At 38.8% G+C, this 21,110-nt stretch overlaps 2 protein-coding genes across 2 annotated transcripts; one reads left to right on the top strand and one right to left on the bottom strand.

Moving 5' to 3' along the window:
• The first annotated feature begins 1,686 nt into the window (after positions 1–1,686).
• Positions 1,687–20,179, top strand: LOC5575693 (NEDD8-conjugating enzyme UBE2F). The gene is made up of 3 exons (XM_001662094.2): positions 1,687–2,308; positions 19,404–19,565; positions 19,635–20,179. The coding sequence occupies exons 1-3, from the start codon at positions 2,048–2,050 to the stop codon at positions 19,749–19,751; spliced, it is 540 nt and encodes a 179-aa protein (XP_001662144.1). The 5' UTR covers positions 1,687–2,047; the 3' UTR covers positions 19,752–20,179.
• Positions 20,097–20,861, bottom strand: LOC5575692 (galectin-4). Its single transcript, XM_001662095.3, has 3 exons — positions 20,753–20,861; positions 20,605–20,690; positions 20,097–20,541 (listed from the first exon to the last, which is right to left on the bottom strand). Exons 1-3 carry the CDS (start codon positions 20,777–20,779, stop codon positions 20,214–20,216), a joined length of 441 nt encoding a protein of 146 aa, XP_001662145.2. The 5' UTR covers positions 20,780–20,861; the 3' UTR covers positions 20,097–20,213.
• Between the last annotated feature and the right edge of the window lie 249 nt (positions 20,862–21,110).

The following is a 21,110-nucleotide window of genomic DNA, read 5'->3' on the forward strand; positions in this document are numbered from 1 at the left end:
ATCAAAGCAGTCTTCCCAAACGAACACCGAACACGTTGGTTCAGACGGTTTCGTACCCTCCTTGCACTCTGTTCTCGTGTGCAAACCCAAACGCTCGAACCTGAACCTTAACCCAAACATGTGTAAAGTGAACATTGGTTCAAACGCCGGTTCGAAAACCGGACCATTTATACCTCGTATGCAATCGTGGTTCAAATTTTGGTGCAAATCTTCGGTTGCATGCAAGGTTCAGAACGATATCCACGCTTAGCAATTTCTACTTATCGTATCTTGTTGTTTGATATAGTAAAATCCTTGGATTTTTCATTAAGTTACCGTCAAATGATATTCAAATTATTGATTTCCGTTGATCTGCTTAAATAAAACTTTTATTCAAGCCTTAAGGTTCTTGCGATTTGATGCAAGAAGTTCCATATATGATCGTAGAAATTTATCCGCGTGTATGTCAACCGTTCCCTGTCTGTCTTCTTTGTGCCATTATTTGAACCTTCATTTGAACCTTCATTTGAACCGAAGTTTGAACCGAAGTACACAGGTACCGGGTTCGGTTTGATACACTGGTGCAGAGACGAAGCGAGTTTTTGGTTCAACACAAGTTGCAAGGTTCAAACCAAAGTTGCACATCGGTTCTGTTCATGGGAAGACTGAATCAAAGGCAAAAATTTACATATAAACGTTTTAGGGGTTTAGGGGTATGCAATTCCCCAAGTACTTTACGTAATCCATTCGATTTTGTTCGAATTATGCACTGCCGTGAATCGCAAGTCAGTCCTATCTGTAAAACGTAGGCATTGAGAAAATGGACTCTGAAATTTTCAAACGCGTTTTTCATACGAATATTCAAAAAAAAAATCCAGGGGATTGGAACATGTTCAAATATTGATAAAACTTTCACAGTTTGCTTTTCATCACAATATCCTTCCAAGAAAAATATAAAGATGATAAAAATACGCATTATTTTTATGTGACACGGTGCGGAAATCTGTAGAGTGACTGATATGCGGTTACTTTTCATTATGGGACAATTTGACTTGCTGTTTTTTTTTTTTTCCTATTTTTGAGAATAAATCATATTATCTCATTAGGGCAGCTGAAATAGCATTAAAACAAAATTAAAAGATATGTTGAAAACTGAACTCAACTCAATTTCAACGAAAATGCAGATGGGACTGACTGCGCAGGTATTTGAAAGAAACAGTTTCGTTAGAAGAGCCTTGGGTAACGTCCATGACTACAGAGCGAGTTTGAAATTATAAATGTATTTAGGAAAACATCTAAACTCTCAGTTTGATTTTCAACAAACGATTTATACCGATTTGATTGTTGCAAGCTAGACTGTCTTTTCTCCGTATAAAGAAAGGGAAAGAACAAAATGCTGAAAATTCTTGAGAAGCCAAATATTTCAAGTCGTTTGCCATATTCCATCCGGATCCGAATGAAATTACAAATTGGGTTCATTCATTTATTTCATAACGCTGAAATTGGCCATTTTGGACACCCACCCACCCCCTCTAGCGTTATGAAATTTGTGAATGGGCCCATTATACAATTCTAAAAACACAATCATAAATTGTATTGCTGCCCACTGTGGTGCACGTTATGTTCTGGTCGCATTGCGAACACTTGTACGGTTCACCGAATTCGTAACGCCTCTCGGCTCGAATCTGACAGCCGAGCGTTATGTTTGAGACGCGACTAAAAACCAGCTGTGCTGTGCAAACGTAAACATCAGAAACTGCATTCAGAATTCAAAAAATAGTCATAGAAATTGCAATTTTTCAAAGCTTAATGCAAAATTAATCGCGTTTAGTTGTGTTTATCGCCTCTCGAGTGTAACTGTGACTAAAAATGGTGCATTACTGAGAATCGTCTTCGTGGGGGAAGGAAAAATCCGCACTACAGTTGGAAAGCAGCTTTTCCTGGTTAACGAAAAGAGCGGAAACCGAAACAGGGCTCCCCAAACAAAACGCACATACCCCGATTTCCGAGATATAGGAATAGGAAATTCAAGAAGCAATACGGATTTACCAATCTCAGACAGCCGAAGATGATTACCCTGACGCGGAAGAAAAAGGAATCCAGCAGCAACTCGATAGCCGATTCGACGAAACGCATTTCGATACGGGAATTTCTACTGGTGAAGGAAGTGCAGGAACTGGAGCAGAACCTACCGAGCACCTGCAAGATCAGCTTTCAGGATCCGAACGTGCTGAGTGATTTCACGCTGGTCATCTCGCCGAACGAGGGCTTCTGGCAGGGTGGCCGGTTCAAGTTCAGTATTCATGTGCCCGAGGAGTATAATATGGCGGTGAGTAATGAGTAGGATAGCTCTTGGAATAGGGACATTGGGTTGAAGGAACTTTGCAACTGATAAGAGCAGTGCTTTGCACTGTTTGCTGTTCTGATCTTAGAAATTCTTTGTTATAGGGTGAATGTACCATTATTGGTGCACCTAAGGGAAAGCAACAAAAATATGTTATGCCAAACACTGTCGAATGCATTTGTCCATGTCTAGAAGAGCAAAACCAGTAGAATAGCCTTCAGATTTGTTGGAACGGATCAAATTTGTTACACGTAAAAGTTGATGAGTGGTCGAATGTCCATGGCGGAATCCGAACTGTTCATTGGCAAAGATTGAATTTTTATTGATGTAGACCATCATTCGGTTCAAAATGACCTTTTCAAAAAATTTACTGATGGAGGGAAGCAAGCTGGTTGGAAAATAGATAAAATCTTCTGCAGGATTTTTGTCTAGTTTTAAAATTGGTACAACTTTGGCATTTTTCCATTTGTCAGGAAATATGCCAACTGAAACCATTTGATAAATGTATTAACCAAGAATGATAAGCTGCTATCTGGAAGTTTTTTGATAAGGATGTAAATAATCCATCATCGCTAGGGGCTTCCATTGTTTTAAATTTTTGAATAATAGTTCTCACTTCTTTCAAATCAGTCTCCCAGGAATTTAATCCTGAGTAACTTGATTTTCTATTGGACTAGTAAGTCCTAAATTGAAATTGTGCGCGCTTTCAAACTACATAGGACACTAACAGCCTTTGTTTTATGAGCCATACGGACCATTTGATTTTGCTGGGAAACGTTTCGTAACATGTTTTTCGTTTCATACCGTTACCTAGCAAAATCAAATGGGGCCGTTGGGCACACTTCTGTTTACTATATGCGCCCTTTAGCATTTGAGCTATTTTTTGCTATTAGTTAGTAATACATAATTTGTTTTCCTCTTTCAATGCCGGAAGTGGCTTCTGAGTTTTTTTTAAATTTTAGATAAGGTACCGTGGGGCAAGTGGGTAATGGAATTCGCATAGTTGAGATTCTTCAAATTCTAGAGACTTTAAATTGAAACAAATGAGGTTGTGTATATTTTTTAGTTTGACTCCCACCAAATATAAGCAGCATGCTGAAATTGATTTTTATGAAAAATTGAAGAAAAAATCAGTGGGGGTTGTGTACAAGACACGACCGCATGACGTTAACTACGCCATGTAATTTGCTGCATTTGTATTATAGTCAAATGTCATAATTGCAACCTTCCTTTAGTTATAATCCAGAATTTATCATAGACATTATGAAACAAGATTATTTTTGCTGCTGTGAAGAAGAAGAATTTACATCTTGTGATATTAGGCAAATTTTTATCTTGGCTTTGGCAATGATGGTGCATCACAACGGAAATTGGAAAAAATGCGTTCAAATATTACGTAACTCAACAGGGGGAGGGAGTGTTAACATAAAAATTTAAAGTCTTTCATTACATGGGGAAAGAAGGGGAACCAAAGCTAGAAAATTTTGCGTTACGTAATATTTGAATCATTCCTTAACAATAGAAAATATATTGCATCCCAACGGCACAGCAGCAGCGTCCTCGGAAACATCCTCAAATTGCCGTATTGTCAATTATTCGTAATAAATCAATTGTTGTATGCTGCTATGAGATGAATTAAGAAATTATAGCAAGTATGTGGTAAACACATTAGGGAATATTACACAATTAACTCTTTAAAACACATTTGTTGGCTCTGGAAAGGGCCGATTGAATTGTTGAATTTGCGTAACACGGACACATTTTGGCGGCTTTGGTCGATTTTCTTCAGCCATCTCGAACAAATTAAGGAATATTACACAATCAACTCTTTAAAACACATTTGTTGGCTCTGGAAAGGGCCGATTGAATTGTTGAATTTGCGTAACACGGACACATTTTGACGGCACACTGGTAGAAATCCTCCTCGCCCAATGAGGTTTGCGGTGGCGATGACGATGGGCGGTTCAACAAGCGGCTTCAGTCGTGGCGGCGTGTTGTTGTTCCATTCACGTTCCATTGAAAACTGAGATGAGAATGCGAAAGGCACTCGAGACTTGCTCGCCGACCATGTTCACAGTCTGACGGCAAAAAGAAGAATGAGCGAAGAAGCAGGAATCGGTCTGCTTTTATAGTGCGAAGCGGAACGCAAAAGAAGCGTGGAAAACTGCTTGTACGTGATTGGTTGCGTAAGAAAGGGGTGGACATTTTCCAAATTTCCAATAGTTTATTGTCGATATTCAATAGTTTTCTCCATTCGAGGAAATTGCTGTATACATCTCCGACCGATTGGTGGGAAAATTTTTAAAATCTATCGATAAATGACTGAGTTATTAGCGTTCAAAATCTTTCATAATTTCGTGACGGTCGCAAAGTTTTAGATTTTCAATTGGGTCCTAAAATGTTTAATGAAATCTTGTTTTTATTTAATGACACGAAAGAGCATGTTACTGCAACTTTTTTAGCAATTTTTCCCGCTCAAATAACGGCTACATCATATTTAAACTTTAATTTAAAAATTTGGTCCATAAATGAACCTTGACACTTTTGATCATGTTTGACGTTCGCTTAATCGACAAAAACACCACATGGCTTTTAGTTTTAACACCGGGGTTGTTCTTCTCTGACATTTTGGAAGGGACACGGAAAGAAAAATACACCCAAAATTTAAGTTTAAGCCAAGGAATGTGACAAAATCTGTAAGGGGGATCCTGGAAGGGCCTCTAAGATCTAGCTTATGCGCCAGATGACATTAGTCATCTGCTAGAACTCAAGATCGGTTTTGCCCTGCTAGCCAAATTTTCCCCAACGCTTCCTATGAATCCGCCTTAATATAATTCCCAACAACCTTCCAGAAAACTCCGTTCCCAAGCAGGTAAAATATCTTCCAAAATTTCAGTAATTCAAATCTACTTATTCCTTAGTATTTCCAAAAGTTTTATTCAACATTTTATACTCGTTTATTGCAAAACCAATTTAAAGTAATTTTATTGCCTTGTTGGCGATTCCTTTAAAAAATAGAGAAATTATTTAAAAACTATTTTCATTTCTAAGCCGAGGTTTTAATTGAGTAAAACAGATTTTGCCTAACGCTATCTGTGAACGGATCCGTTTGTGGAAATAAGTTAAATATATCTAATCTGATCTGAGTAGTGACGTCACTCTTTTGAGTTTTCATAAAATCTTGAGTACGTGAGTTACTTCTCATTAGCCTATACCCTACTAATACAATTCGAGATCATTTCTCCAGAGATTGGTGTAAGGGTGCTCATGCTCAATAAGTTTGGCCAGGTACTTCCAGTCTTGTCTCGGTGAGTTACCTGGTCTACCGGCTAGCCGACGGTCTAGTGGCCGGCAACGGCGTCGATCTTCGTGCTGCGACCGACGGGCTTCTGGATCACAATCGGCTGATGTGATGGTCTTCCTGGTGGTAGTTGACGAGAGCGTAGCTTGACCAATGCCTCCTGAACAGGGATCGGTGCGACGCCGGCGTGGTGTTGGATGCAAAACACGACGCTAACTCTTGTGGTATCTCTCGCGTGTGGAGAGCACGAATAACACCAATGCTGTTTCTCCGATGGTGGGGTGGGAGTAGGAGACGATCGGGCTATTGTTGACCATGGACCCTTTGAACCCGGGACGTGAGTGTGGGGCGAATCTCGCTGGCTGTGGTTTTTCTTCCCCAGGTAGACCTCTCGCGTTCGTACAGAACCACGTGTAGCGATGTGGTTCACGCGAGGCCGAATCCTTCCATCCGTTGACCACGCACTCTGGGGACACCCTTAGCGGCACGAAGCCACGAGACGAAGAGTGCCTCCAGGGGATCGCCCTAGTCCGATCGAATTAGGCACCAATACTGAGAGCGTCAGGTGCAAGAGCTGCTCGTGCACTAAGCGAGGTTGTTTGGCAGCTCTCCTCCTCTCCGAAGCTCCGAGGCTAATCCACAACCCCAATGCTCCACGCGGTCACATGCGGTGACTGTGAAATAAACACTATTAGCACCCCCAACACACCAAATGATTTTCCTGAATTTACCTCACGTTACTGCTTTTCACTTTTCAGCTAGTTTTCTTTAATATTTTTTTAGGTTCACACTCACGTACTTTTCCTACAGAAATTCATAATTAGCTTTCATATTTGTTATTCTGTTTTTTTTTTCAAACAATATGCTTACAATCAATAATTTTCCCGTACAACTTCACTCACGATTTTAAATGAACTGGTTTTAACCCTCAACTTATTTCTGTAAATAGCTTTTAAAATAAATTAAATTAATTAACTTTTCCTTGTTGTTTTCTTTTAAATCTAATATTACTAGCAATCACTTTAAATAGGTTTTAATCACTTGAAATAAGTTCACTTTATAACATTATGCTTCGGCGGTCTGAACTGGAAAGAACTGGTAAAGATCTTGTCCAGACCTTCAGACCTCTGATTTCCAGAAATTTCCTTTTAATTCCGGTCCAAAACTTTCTTGAAAATATTGTTTTTGTTTCCAATTTTCTTCCTATTGATCGGCTGAATAATTTCGGCTATGAAACTTTTTCACGAGACCCTGATTCGAGCACGTACACTAGGTTGCCTACCTAATAGGCGCGAAATTATTTGCAATTTAGGGATGTCTATGAAACGACGATCAGACGCCCGTTTCAAATCTAAATAAATGTTTTTTGGACCTGAACAAAAGAAAAACATTTGAAAAATGAGTAAACATGTGTTTTTAGCCTAAACTTAAGAATTTGGCATTGAAATCTGGACAGGCCTTTAGGACCCTATTGACACCCAGTATATTGCCGTAAGACGTAGTTAACGTCAAAAATATAGAAAAAGTTTTTGAAAAATGTCTCCTTACTTTTCACTTGCCCCTAAAGTGGGGCAAGTGAAAAGTTTACCGCTTTGAACAATAAATTCAAAAACAAAAAGTTATATTCACGATTTCTATTAGCTTTAACATTTGTTAAGGCTTCCCAATGAACAATAACATAAGTAACATGTAAACAAAGAAAATGTTATTCTTTTCACTTGAATTTTCTTCTGTTCAGTTATGTTAGTTGAAATGATTCGACAACATTATGACTGCAACATTTCCAATGTTAGTTCTTACATTATAGGACAGCAATTGCATTTCTGCTCTGTAGAATTTCCACCGCTCGTTATTTGTTTTTGAGAAAGTCGAATATGACGTCGGATAACTCTTCGGGAGAAATCAAATGGAATCCTTCAATAACGTATTTAGAATATTTTTTATGTGGATAGACCTATACCCCATTTTTATGTTTTGAACTAGCTTTACATAGACATTCCACGAGATTTCCGTGTGTTCTCTAATATTGCAACTTTTCAGTCAAAGTCTTCCTTTTGATTGGCTGCCCGAAGTAGACATATTAATATTTTAATGTGTGGCAACATATTTTAGAGAAGTTCCATGATTTCTAACAGCTTTTAACGCTTGAGTATAGTGTTTCTTGAATTATCAGCACGTTATGTTTTTCTATGATAATTGCGAACCATGTTTACTTATGGCTACTTAAAGAGAAAACACAAATTCAATCTCTAATGATAAACTTTTCACTTGCCCCACCTGATTAGAAAATTGACGGTGTTTCAAGTTGGTTATTTTTAAGTCTATGTCGAATTAATTCTAATAAGGTACCGTGGGGTAAGTGGATACAGAAAAATCAATAGTTAGCTTCAATGTTATGTACAGCTAACGTGAATAATGTAACTCAAACTTTTTTTCTGTGGATAACAAATGAGGGACTATTATACTCCAAATCGTCATTTATTCCGATTTTTCTGATTGTTATGTATTGAGTATGAGAGACTTAAAAATTTGCGCCAAATGATCCACTTGTGGGGTGGGGTGGGGTAAGTGGATCACCATTAAAAAAAATCTGTTCTCGAAACAAATGTAGTGTGATTATGTTTAATAAGAATCATATAACCCTCGTTTTTGTTATTAGTGCTAGTAATGTTACATTTTAATACTTTAAAATTAAAAAGTATCTTTATTTTATCAAAATATAACAACAAGTATGTATATATTAGCTCATACAAATTTGAACAAAAAATAATACATTGTAAGTAGAAAAATTGGGAGAAAATACATCCATTTATACGCATAAGTTATACAGAAGTATTGTAAAATAATTCCTAACGATATTTTCGAAAAACATTCTGGGTTTAAAAATATTAGTTACATTTACTTTTGAATAACAAACTGAAATCGTTCTATTTTATTTATGAATATATGTGTATCATCTGTCTAGAACAATTTATATGGTCAAATAAGGTACGATACTATGCTTTCGATTGGAAAATTAGTATATTTTGCTCTTTTACAACTCAACTTAGATAAACCACGTAAAGTTTCGTGTAAATTTTGAAATTATTATTCTTTTTATATTTTTTTTTATACCAGAAAGGTTAAATAAACTTTTAGGTGGATTAATTTAAATTTTCTATGGTCAATTTGACAAATTCAAGCTGGAAATGGAACAAAATGAAGGAAAACAACATATGCAAATATTAAAGGCTAAAATATTAACGTCCCATAAAAAAATAAAATTTCCATAAAAAATGCAAAATTTGCCAGTAAAGAAACAAGGGTAAAATCAACAGAAAAGTTAAAATTTTACATAAAAAAAATAAAGAAGTGCATAGAAATAACAAAATTTTCCATAAATAAAAAAAATTTGAGCAATGAATAGATTCAAAAGTGCAGTAGAATCGACAATAATCTCACTAAAAAATATCGAATTTTACATTTAAAAACCTCAAAATGTCCCTATTGTATTCACAAAAACAAGAAATAATTAAAAATTTTCCACAAAAAAAGCCAAAATTTGCAATAAATAAATAATTATTCGCCCACAATCAATCAAAAATTACCATTCAAAAAATCAAAAAGAGCAATAGCAGTAAATGCAAAGTTGCAATAAACAAACCCAACTGAGCAATTCAAAATGACAATCAATACATGAAAATGATGTAGAAAATTCCAATATTTAAGTAAAACTTACCATAAAAATAACGTAATTTTCCAATAATGAATAATAATGTGTGTAATGGATTTCATAAATTTTCAGTCAAACTGAAGCATTGTTTTCACAACTGGAGCTAATCTGTCGTCGTATGTAGATGTAGTAATTGCATTTTAGAGTTCGATAATTAATTACGTAAGCATTTAGGGGAGGGGTGAGCGGGGAGATTGGCCGGGTTTGAAAAAATATTTCTTGCCATATAGAAAAAAATAATGTTTCATACAACTACTGCACTTTTGAATCTATTTATTGCTCAAATTTTTTTTATTTATGGAAAATTTTGTTTTTTCTATGCACTTCTTTATTTTTTTATGTAAAATTTTAACTTTTCTGTTGATTTTACCCTTGTTTCTTTACTGGCAAATTTTGCATTTTTTATGGAAATTTTATATTTTTTTATGGAACGATTAATTGACTGCCGAATATTAAAGCTTATTAAAATTCTCGTAAGTAGTCTGCCAATAAATGATAATTATTCTTGATCCACTTACCCCACCCCATTAAAAAGTAGGGGTAAGTGTACCATGTCCAATATATTTGTATTTTTTATAAAAATGACATATTTTTCATTGTGATTCATTCAATTAGAACTGAAATGCTCACCATGTGTCGAAAAAAATAATTGAATTCGTTTTTAGATAGAGATACAATGGATGTTTGATTGATGGAAAACAATTTTCAAATTAATTAGTTTTTGCAGCTAACAAGTTTGCTTGTGTTAGTGTACGTGTAGTACCAGTTTTGCAATAGTATCAGTGTGGGCGTAATAATATAACCTAAAACGAAGCAATGGTGCGAAAACATTCAATATATTCAAGTATTTATGCTTTATATTGACAAATGATCCACTTACCCCACTGATACACTTCCCCCACTGTACCTTACTTTTTTTTATTGCAGTTTGTACTAAGTAGTGGTACAGGAAATTATTTTCCGCAACTTTTTTCCACTGAAAATATTAAAATAAGATTGTACGCCGCCAACTTGTTACGGAGTAACAGTTGACAGGTTAACAATTTTTCGCTCTATTATGCAATAATGGCTGAAAAATTTCAGAAATTTCTTACCTATCGTAATGTTCTCAATTGTCTCGAAGGTTTACGCATGAGTTTGAAACGTTAATTCACATATTCAGTAAAATATATCATTTTTTTTTCACTTACCCCATTTACCCACTTGCCCCGCGGTACCTTACAGTTAACTCTCCCTTACTCGATATTCCGTATCTCGATATCGAGTTAGAGAACCATAGTAAAAGTTGCTTTTCGTGGCTAACTCGATGGTTCCTTGGAACGCAATTGCACTGTTTCTGTGTTCTGTAACTCGATACCTCCCTAACTCGATGGTCCCTTCAATAACGAATAAGGGAGAGATGACTGTAATTTCCAAAAGGGCTTAGAGCCAGGGTCCAATTGAGAAATCTGAGTGTAAGATCATCGTCTACAATCACGGATTCAAATTTTACTTCACATTTTGGTATTGCAATGCCCATGGCTTCAAGAATGGAATTTGTTAAAGTTTCAAGAGCATTGTCAATATTAAATTTTGTTTGTAAAGAAATGTTAACATCAAGATAAGAGTCAATATATGTTTCATATATATTCCAGTCGGCTCGAAAATAATCAAAAGTTGAGCTGATTGGATTGAGAATCGCTTCATGGGATATTTGAAATGTAACAGAGACATGATCAGAATCAAAATCAGCATGAGTAACTAATTGCTAACAAAGATGACTAGAGTCGGTTAAGACCCAATCAATCGTAGATGGATTTCTAGAAGAGGAAAAACACGTAGGGCTATCAGGGTATTGAATTGAGAAATATCCTGAAAAGCACTCATCAAATAAAATTCTGCCGTTGGAATTACTTTGAGAATTATTCCATGACCGATGTTTGGCATTAAAGTCACCAATGACAAAAAGTTGACTTATTGCGAGTAAATTTTTGCAAGTCAGTTTGGAGCAAATTATCTTGCTATTCAGAGCATTGAACTGCACATAGGTAGCTATAAAAGTATATTTACCAAGCTGTGTCTCAATAGAAGCACCTAAAGCTTCAAAAATTTCAGTTACAAATGACGAAAAAAGTTTACGTTTTATACGCCTGTGAATGATGAATGAAACTCCCCCACATGCCCCATCAAGTCGATCTGGCTTTGTACATTGCATCAATTATATTCAATTGCTCAGTTAGAAAATTAAAATCAGAGGCAGACATATCACTTGAAGTGGGTACATTATCTGATTATTTTCCGTTAGAACTTTCGGTAGACGAAGAGGCGGAGTGGAAGTTTTATGTGGCGGCAGGGTTTTTTTTCATTTGATTTGAAACAATTGGAACGGTTACTCGTAGTATGGAAAGGCGAGGAGTTCAAATTACCTGCTAAGATATCGGCAAAGGATTTTCCGTGGGTAGATACATTCGAAATCAGAAGAATCGAACAACTACTCGACGGATTAAAATTAGTTTGTGTATGAGCGTGATTATAATCTTCCTGATGGGTATGATTCCTAATCAAGCGATCGTTAACTGACAAATGAGCATTGTTCGATACCCTACTAGGCGAATTCCGGAAACGACCGTTATCGTAACAGATATTATCTTCCATCTGTCTGGCACGAGGCTCGACGATTCTCCTTCGCGAAGGGCAAGCCCAAAAATTGGACTTATGATTGCCCCCGCAATTCGAGCATATAAAATTGGTGGTATCTTCCTTCACTGGACAGACGTCCTTAGCAAGAGAAGAACCTCCGCAAATCATACATTTGGAATCCATGCGGCAATTTTTTGTTCCATGACCCCACTTTTGACAACGACGGCACTGAGTGGGGTTCTGGAAATTTTCTCCAGGTTTCTGGAAATGTTTCCATGTCCAGGGTTGGTAGTAGGTCACTTTTTAGTGACTTAGTCACTTTTTTCAACCTGGACACTAAAAAGTCACTATTTCCAGCAAAAAGTCACTATTTTAATTTTACCACTAATGCAAAAGGTTTCCATATGTCATACAGAAAATTATATTGGACATATGGTTCCGGAGGTATTTCGGGGTAGGTTTTTTTCCCGGATAATGATTCACTTATAAAATGCTTCAGAAACCTGGAATTCGACATGACATTCTTCATAATTTATCAAAAAGTGGTCACTTTGAACCGCTTAGGAACTTTCTAGCCACTTTAGCTGCCTGTCGGTAGTCTTCCGGACACTTGGTTCCCCTGGGGAAGTGGCCATTTACGGACTGGCTATGAAGCAGGGCTTGCGGCATATCAATCTTCAAGATTTTACGAAGCAAGTATGTTGAAGATTATATCAATTGATTTATGCCACATCGGCCACGTTCCGGAAGTCTTCCGGGCAACTGCTCCCTCAGGAAAGTGGCCATGTATGGACCAGTTTAAAAAGCAAGGCTTGCGACATACCAATCTTAAAGATTTTACGAATCAATTATGCTGTGTTAAAGCCAAAATATCAGCTAGTCCGGTCTGTCTGAACACCGACCATTTGCAAATAAAAAACCGAATTTAGTACTATACCATTTAATTCCTCTAGAGTTTGTATCCTTTGACAGATACGCGTATTTCCACCTCAATTGTGAGGCTGAACTGAACAGTTGTCTAGAACACGTGTCCTGTTACATCTCTTCAAAGCTCTATGTGGTCATATTGACCCCAGAAAACAGACAAAGGGCGTTAACTGCTATTCGTGATCAAATGCTTGATATGCTCACTATGTCTCGCATACACCTGTATAAAGTACAAAATCAGATTTTTGTATGGTTATCTTGGTTATTTTAAGGCCCTAGGGTTTTAGAAGCTGTTGCCAAGCCTTCCCTACCTACTCATATGGCATAATTTGAACGATATTATCAGAAAACATTGGAACAGTTGAATATAAGGAGCAGTATCCTGTTCGTGAAATTTTTGATTCACGTCGGCAACGGACTATTTTTTTTATCTATTTCGTTTATTTGAGGCTCAAATGCGTTTAACGCTTTACGGAGCCGAAATTCATTTTTTTGTATTTTTATTACATACAATTAATTGGCTTTTTCAGTTCAACATTAATATGGGATGGGGCCAGGGTACTCGTGGCAACTCGAGGTTAGTGGTCACATTTTTTTTAAGGAAGGACATGGTAGGGATTGGGATCAGGGTTCTCAGCAGCTCATCCGGGAGGTATAACGTGGACTCTTGATTTTCGTTTCATGGCGTTGGTAGCGATTTCTTGCCGGTATTCGACTGCCGGATGGCCAGGATCCTCAATCCAACACAAAGGGGACAAAACACACAAAAAAACTGGGGAAGAGAACACAAGAGAATTAAACTTTTATACAACACAAGCGAAGGAAATCGTAAATTGCGACCATTTAAATAAGATCGCGGGTTCCCAACACATCTCTAACTGGAACATAGGGTTGTCTACCTCGGGCCGCAAGGGTATCCAAAAGTTGCGCTCTGGAGGCGTCCATATCCGAGCACTGCCAAACTACGTGATCGGTGTCATCATAGTTCCGGTTATGAATATTGCTCAGCGCGAGGTTAATTCTGTGTAGATGTGCATCTAGCGAGTAATGGTTAGACATAAGTCTTGACATCACGCGAATGAAATCTCGACTTACGTCCAAGCCTTTCCACCAGGCTCGCAAGGAAACTCTAGGAATTATGGAATGTAACCACCGTCCCAGTTGGCCATTTAGCCAATCGCTTTGCCAACCGTGAAGAGAACTTTGACGTACTAAATGAAAAAATTCATCGTGTGAAATTCGTCTATCATAAATCTCACCTTCCTCAGCGCCCACCTTTGCGAGAGAGTCCGCCTTCTCATTGCCATAAATTAAGCAATGTGAGGGGACCCATACAAAGGTAATCTTATATGATCTTTCGACCAGTGCACACATTTGCTCTCTTATTTTTGTAAGAAAGTAAGATGCATGCTTTACAGGTTTCATCGATCGGAGTGCCTCAATAGAACTGAGACTATCCGAGAAGATGAAGAAGTGGTCTGCGGGCATGTTAGAGATCATCCCCAAAGCGAAGTTGATTGCTGCCAGCTCAGCAACATAAACCGTGCAAGGTTCTTGAAGTTTTCGGAAGGCGGAAGAATTTTCATTGAAGACACCGAAGCCAGTGGATCCATTTATACGTGACCCGTCAGTGAAATATCTCCTGTAGGAATCGACATTCTGGAACTTTGCGTTGAAAATACGTGGAATAGTTATACATCGAAGTTGATCTGGAATTCCATGAATAGCTTGTTTCATGGACAGATCATATTCAACAGAGGAACTGTCATTGGTGAAGCGTACACGTGGAGGGTTATAACATGGAAGGCTAATGTCAGATGACATGTAGTAGAGATAAACTCGCATGAATTTTGACTGAGTATTCAGTTTGAGCAATTCTTCGAAGTTTTCGATGACGAGTGTGTTGCTCACTCCACACTTAATAAGTATTCTTAGCGAGAGCTCCCAGAGTCGGTTCTGTAGCGGTAAAACCCCTGCCAGAACCTCTAGGCTCGCATTATGTGTCGAGTGCATACACCCTAAGGCGATACGCAAACAACGATATTGAATTCGTTCCAATTTGATAAGGTGGCATTTTGCTGCTGAGAGAAAACAGAAAGAGCCATACTCTAGAACAGAGAGAATTGTTGTTTTATAGAGTTTTATGAGGTCTTCCGGGTGAGCACCCCACCATGTTCCGGTAATTGTTCGTAGAAAATAGATCCTTTGTTGGCATTTTTCCGTTACATACCTAATATGGGTTCACCAAGTGCCTTTTGAATCAAACCAGACCCCAAGGTATTTTGAAGTCAAAGACTGGTCGATGTCTATTCCCAAAAGCTTAAGCTTCAGTTGGGCTGGATTCCGCTTCCTTGAAAATACAACCAATTGAGTTTTTTGCGGCGCAAACTCGATCCCTAAATTTCTAGCCCAAGATCTAGATAGATTATCAAGGGAATTTTGCAATGGTCTTTGCAGGATTTCTGCTCGTGGGCCCTTCATAGAGACCACAGCATCATCTGCAAGTTGTCTAAGCGTGCATGGTTCTTCCAAACAGTTGTCAATATCTTTAACATAAAAATTATAAAGCAAGGGACTCAGACATGAGCCTTGGGGAAGGCCCATATAGCTAATTCTGGAAGTTGTCAGTTGACCGAGAGTGAAGCTCATGTGTTTTTCTGACAACAGATTGTACAAGAAATTATTCAATATTCCAGGTAGTCCACTATTGTGCAAGTTTGCTGACAATATTTCTATGGAAACTGAATCAAAAGCGCCCTTAATATCCAAGAAAACCGAAGCCAATTGCTCCTTGTCAGCAAAGGCTAGTTGAATATCTGATGAAAGCAACGCTAGACAATCGTTTGTTCCTTTGCCCTTGCGAAAGCCAAATTGAGTACTGGAAAGCATGTTGTTTGATTCGACCCAGTGATCGAGTCGGGATAGGATCATTTTTTCTAACAATTTCCTTAAACATGATAACATAGCAATCGGGCGGTACGAATTATGATCAGACGCTGGTTTCCCAGGCTTTTGAATAGCTATTACTTTGACCTGTCTCCATTCAGGTGGAACAATGTTGTGTTCCATGAAAGAGTTGAACAGGTCAAGCAACCGTCTTTTAGCGATATCAGGGAGATTTTTAAGAAGATTGAACTTGATCATATCGCGTCCCGGAGAGGAGTTGTTTGATGAAAGAAGAGCCATAGAAAATTCCAGCATAGTGAATGGTCTGTCCAACGCATAGTCTCTCTGGGTTTCCCAGAATGGCGGTTGAGCTGGAACTGAGTCTGGACAGACCTTTTTTGCGAAGTTGAATATCCAACGATTGGAGTATTCGTCACTCTCATTTGAGGATGAGCGGTTTCGCATGTTGCGAGCCACTCTCCAAAGCGTCGTCATTGAAGTTTCTCGTGAGAGGCCATCGATAAAACGTCGCCAATAGCTACGCTTCTTCGCTTTAATAAGATTCTTCAGTCTTTTTTCGAGCTTCGAGTACTCTAAATAAAGTTCTGAGGTACCATATCTATGAAAAGCTTTGAAGGCATTAGATTTTTCTCGATACAACTGAGTGCATTCATCATCCCAACCAGGTGTGGCTGGTCGTCTTTTGAAGGATGCACTTGGAACTCGTTGTTTTTGGGATTCTAATGCACTTTTATAAATCAATTCTGTTAGGAATCGATACTCATCCAACGGTGGGAGTGTGTTGAATGTTTCGATACCAAAAGTTACCGCTGATGCAAATTTTTGCCAATCGATATTCCTAGTGATTCTGATAGACGTTATTATGGGCAAATGATCACTACCATGGGGATCATCAATTACCTTCCACATGCAATCGAATGATAGTGAACTTGAACTCAAAGATAGGTCAATGCGGCTTTCTTTGCCGTCGGATAAAATACGTGTCACTTCACCTGTGTTCAAAATGTTCAAGTTGAAATCGTCGCATAAGTCATAGAAAATAGCCGCTCTATAATCCTCATAAGATTCGCCCCATCCAGTACCATGTGAGTTCATATCACCCAGTATTAAAACTGGGGATGAGAGCATGGAAACTGCATTCCAGAGATGATGGCGGTTTATTGAAACTCTTGGAGGAATATAAACAGAAGCTACGCAAAGATCTTTACCCTTTACGTTTATTTGGCAAGCAACGATTTCTATGCCTGGATGAGTCGGGATGGGGATTCTGTAAAATGAATGGCACTTTTTGATCCCTAAAAGCACACCCCCGTAATTATCATCTCGATCCTGGCGTATAATGTTAAAATCGTAGAAGTTAAGATCATCTTCAGAAGAAAGCCATGTTTCACAGAGTGCAAATATATCACAATCGGAATTGTGAAGCAAAAACTTAAATGTGTCTAATTTAGGTTTTAGACTATGACAGTTCCACTGTAACACAGTGATCATATCTTGTACCTCACTCGATGAATTATCCATCGAAAGATATGATCGAAGCAAGGAGGGGCCACGAGATAGTCAATTTCCTGAGATACTCTTCTATTGTGGGGAGAAAAAGGTCGAGTATGCCTCTGAATGAGTCTGAAACTCCGAGGGCATCAAATATGCGATCCACAAGGGCCGTAAAAGTTATCAGTCCTCGCTTGGCCCGGGGGTTTTTTGAGGAAGAGCAAGGTACTTCAATAGCTTTTTTCTTGCTATCTTGTCTAGAGCTTCTTTTCGAAGTATATTTAATCGGTGGAGGCGGGGGCGGCAGATCTTTGCTGCAACACGGAACGGAAGCATCAAGGACCTGTTTCTTCGGCAATTTCAAATTTGCCTCACCTCCTTTGGAATTAGGCAAACTTTTGAGGGAAGATTCCATTACCTTACGGCGCAGTCCCGGAGAAGATGGAGACTTTCGTTTTCCGGGTGCGTGTACCTCCGAAGAATCTCCCCCATCAGTTTCGTCGTCGTTCGCTTCGTCGGAAGACAACTCTTGAAAAGAGTTACCAACTGGGATGGCTGATGAAGACTCTTTTGCAGGCGGATTTAAAGCTTTCACCATTTCCGCATACGTCTTCTTGGAGCGCTTCACAATGGAGCGACTCTCATTTCGAATGCGCTTTTTGTATGCCGGGCATTTCTGCAAGTCATGAAGATCCTCACGACAGTAGCTGCATTTTTCAGCTTCCTGTGTGCAATCATCTTCCAAGTGAGCTTGGTTGCATTTACCACAACGGGGCTTGTTGTCGCAAAAGCTAGCACTATGACCAAGCTGCTTGCAGTTGGTACAATTAAATACCTTCGGCACGTAAAGGCGCACTGGGTAAAAAACACTATCAATGCAAACAAATTTAGGAAGAACGGAACCAGGAAAAGTTACACGAAACGAGGCTGACGGCGAAAACACTTTCTTATTGCCTTCCATGGAAACTGATTGTAATTGTTTACAATCCAGTATAGCCACATCAGGAATGGACCGGTTCTCAAAAACGCCTTTGCCAGTGTTAATGTCTTCGCATGTCAGACTCGCGTCGATGATTTTTCCTTCCACCTCAACCTCTCTGGCCAAAATATACACATAATATTCCACAGTAAAAGCCTCATGCTGAGCAATTTCATTCGCTGCTTTGTAACTAGGTGCAGTTACACGCAGCTTGGATTGCTTCACTTGGTGAATAACGGTCCCAGGATATTTACGCGTCAGCTCTCTAGAGATCGAGAGCACATTCAAAATCTTATTTTTGCGCCGGAAATAGACAACCCAAGGCCCAGCCGAAGGTTGATAAAACCGCGTTCGAGCAACGAGATCTTTAGGAGGCGTATCGCCTCCATCCGATTCGTCCATGCGGGAAAAAATATAACCGCAACCGAACCGACAATAATAATAATAAAAAAAATGTAAAGAAAAAAAACAAAAAAAAAATAAAGCGATTGGAAAATATTAATCAATAAGTGGACTATTTTGTACACACCTCCCCTATAAAGAAAAAATATAATAAAAATAAAAAAAAACTTTTGAAAAGAAAAAAAAAATCAGTCAGTGGACTATTATGTACACCCTTCCCCTAACCCTGCAAACAAATTTGCATCGGGAGAGAGACAGAGGAGAAGCGAAAAACAACCTTGAACTCAACACTGTTTGTTCGGGAGATGCGAAGGCAATTCAATAGAGTATGGATAGGTATAGAATAAGTATAGGATAAGTAGCAATCCGTTCCCGTTTGATGACGGCACAGCAGCTAGCCTTCCACGTCGAAGGTAGGCAAATATGTCTCGCCGTCCTCGCAGCAGATGTATGCGGGGGAACAATTATCGGTGGTACGATACCCGTTGACCCTTGCCAACCTGGTTCGCTTCCTTCGATGCGCGCGGTTTTAAGCACTAGAGGCACAATTGGTAAAAACCACACGGGCGGTGGAAGAAATAAAAAAAAAAACAAAAAAAGCTGCCGACTGCAAAAAACTGAACTAACTTGTTCAAGCGCACAACAAGGAATGCAACGGACTATTTTGAAAGCATTTGGGCTCATATTTGACCACAATATGCGTTAAAAGAAAACTAATTTCTACATTATCGTTCTTCTGCAGCCCCCGAAGGTGAAATGCCTCACAAAGCTGTGGCATCCGAACATTTCGGTCGAGGGAGACATCTGCCTATCATTGCTCAGACTGAACTCGATAGACGGGCTCGGGTGGGCCCCAACGCGGCGGTTAAAGGACGTCATTTGGGGCCTAAATTCACTATTCACGGTACGTGTTTGATGTTGTTTGTAACAAGCATTTGAATAACATTGATTCCTCCTGACTATATTTTCCCAGGACCTGCTTAACTTTGACGACCCGCTCAACATCGAAGCAGCGGAGCAGTACTCCAAGGACAAGGACAAATTCCAGGCCAAGGTGCGGGAGTATGTTTCGGCGTACGCGCGGAGATAATCCAGCAGAAGCGGTGGGATTCCAGACGAGGAGTGTGTGATAACAAAGCAACATAGACATGCGACGGCGCAACGGTAGTAAGCTAAGAGTACCTACCTACTACACGAACGGGAGAATTGAATGCGATATAACTACGGCAACCAATGGAGAACACAATAGAGAGCCACCAGCAGAAACAGTCAAATTCTATCTCTGTCTTCGATTTTATGATTTACTGGGAAAAAATAGAAATTCTGTGTTTCGTACAGTTTTTTTAGGAAAATTTTATGGATTCATCCAGAACCCTGGTGGGAGATTTTAATTTCATTGGCTTTACAGGAAACAATTTTATCAAAAGTCATTTCCAAATGTGTTGAGCATGTTTTATTTTCATATTGTAATTACGTATACTCATTCTAGCGATCTAACTTAATCGAGAAACTGATATAGATTAATAATAGCTGTAATAAACTATTTCAAAGATCAATCATTCTTGGTAGTAATCGATTCTATCACAGCTCCTTCCCCGACATGAACAAATCTCACTTGTTCGATCGGCAATCGATGCCGGAATTTGGCAAACTTTTCCCCATCCATTTTGAGTGTATAGTGAGATTTCTTCACTTTAATTTCCAGTCGAAATTTTGCCCCCGCCCGGATGCGACATTTACCGTCCCGTTCCTCCTGCTGCCAGGCCCCACCGACGAAGCTATTGCGAACGATTCTCTTATCACCCGGCCGGATACTGATATGCAGTGGTGTGTCATCGCGTGGTTTCACAGCCGCACCCGATTGGAGATTAATGTTAAACCTGTGCCGTTACACCGTTTTCAGTGTGGAAAGAATTTTCAAAATCGTGACTCATTTTACTCACATTTCAGCACCAGTAAGTCGACCCCGAATGAAGAGGCGTTGCTTCACGGAAAGGCCGCCGGGAATCTCGCCGAGAAATGGGGTTGACTGTCGAAAGTTGTCATTGAAAAAACATTTCGATTGGCACAAATTATAGAACCGCAAATTACCGGATTGGACACGGGTATCGTTGCCATCTGGATTCGATCACCTAAAACTTCAACTGTGCAACTGAATGAATGTTTACTCAATAAACGAATGTTAAACACAAACCATTTTTTTATGGAACGAATGATATCTTATCAATTTTTGATAGAAATAAAAGCGCGCTGACTAAAGTATTTTATCAAGAATTTTATGATGCATGTTTAATTTGTTTGCCCTATTTCGTTGTTGAACAAAGATGGCGACTTATCATCTCTTATCCCGACCCATTAGGTATATTTCATGCTGTATCCTGTCTCACCTTATAGCCAATATTTGGCTTGAACTATCATTTTTGGGATTGATCAGAGCAACGATGGATGG

This window comes from Aedes aegypti, chromosome 3 (assembly GCF_002204515.2).
Source record: "Aedes aegypti strain LVP_AGWG chromosome 3, AaegL5.0 Primary Assembly, whole genome shotgun sequence".
Lineage (NCBI taxonomy): Eukaryota > Metazoa > Arthropoda > Insecta > Diptera > Culicidae > Aedes > Aedes aegypti.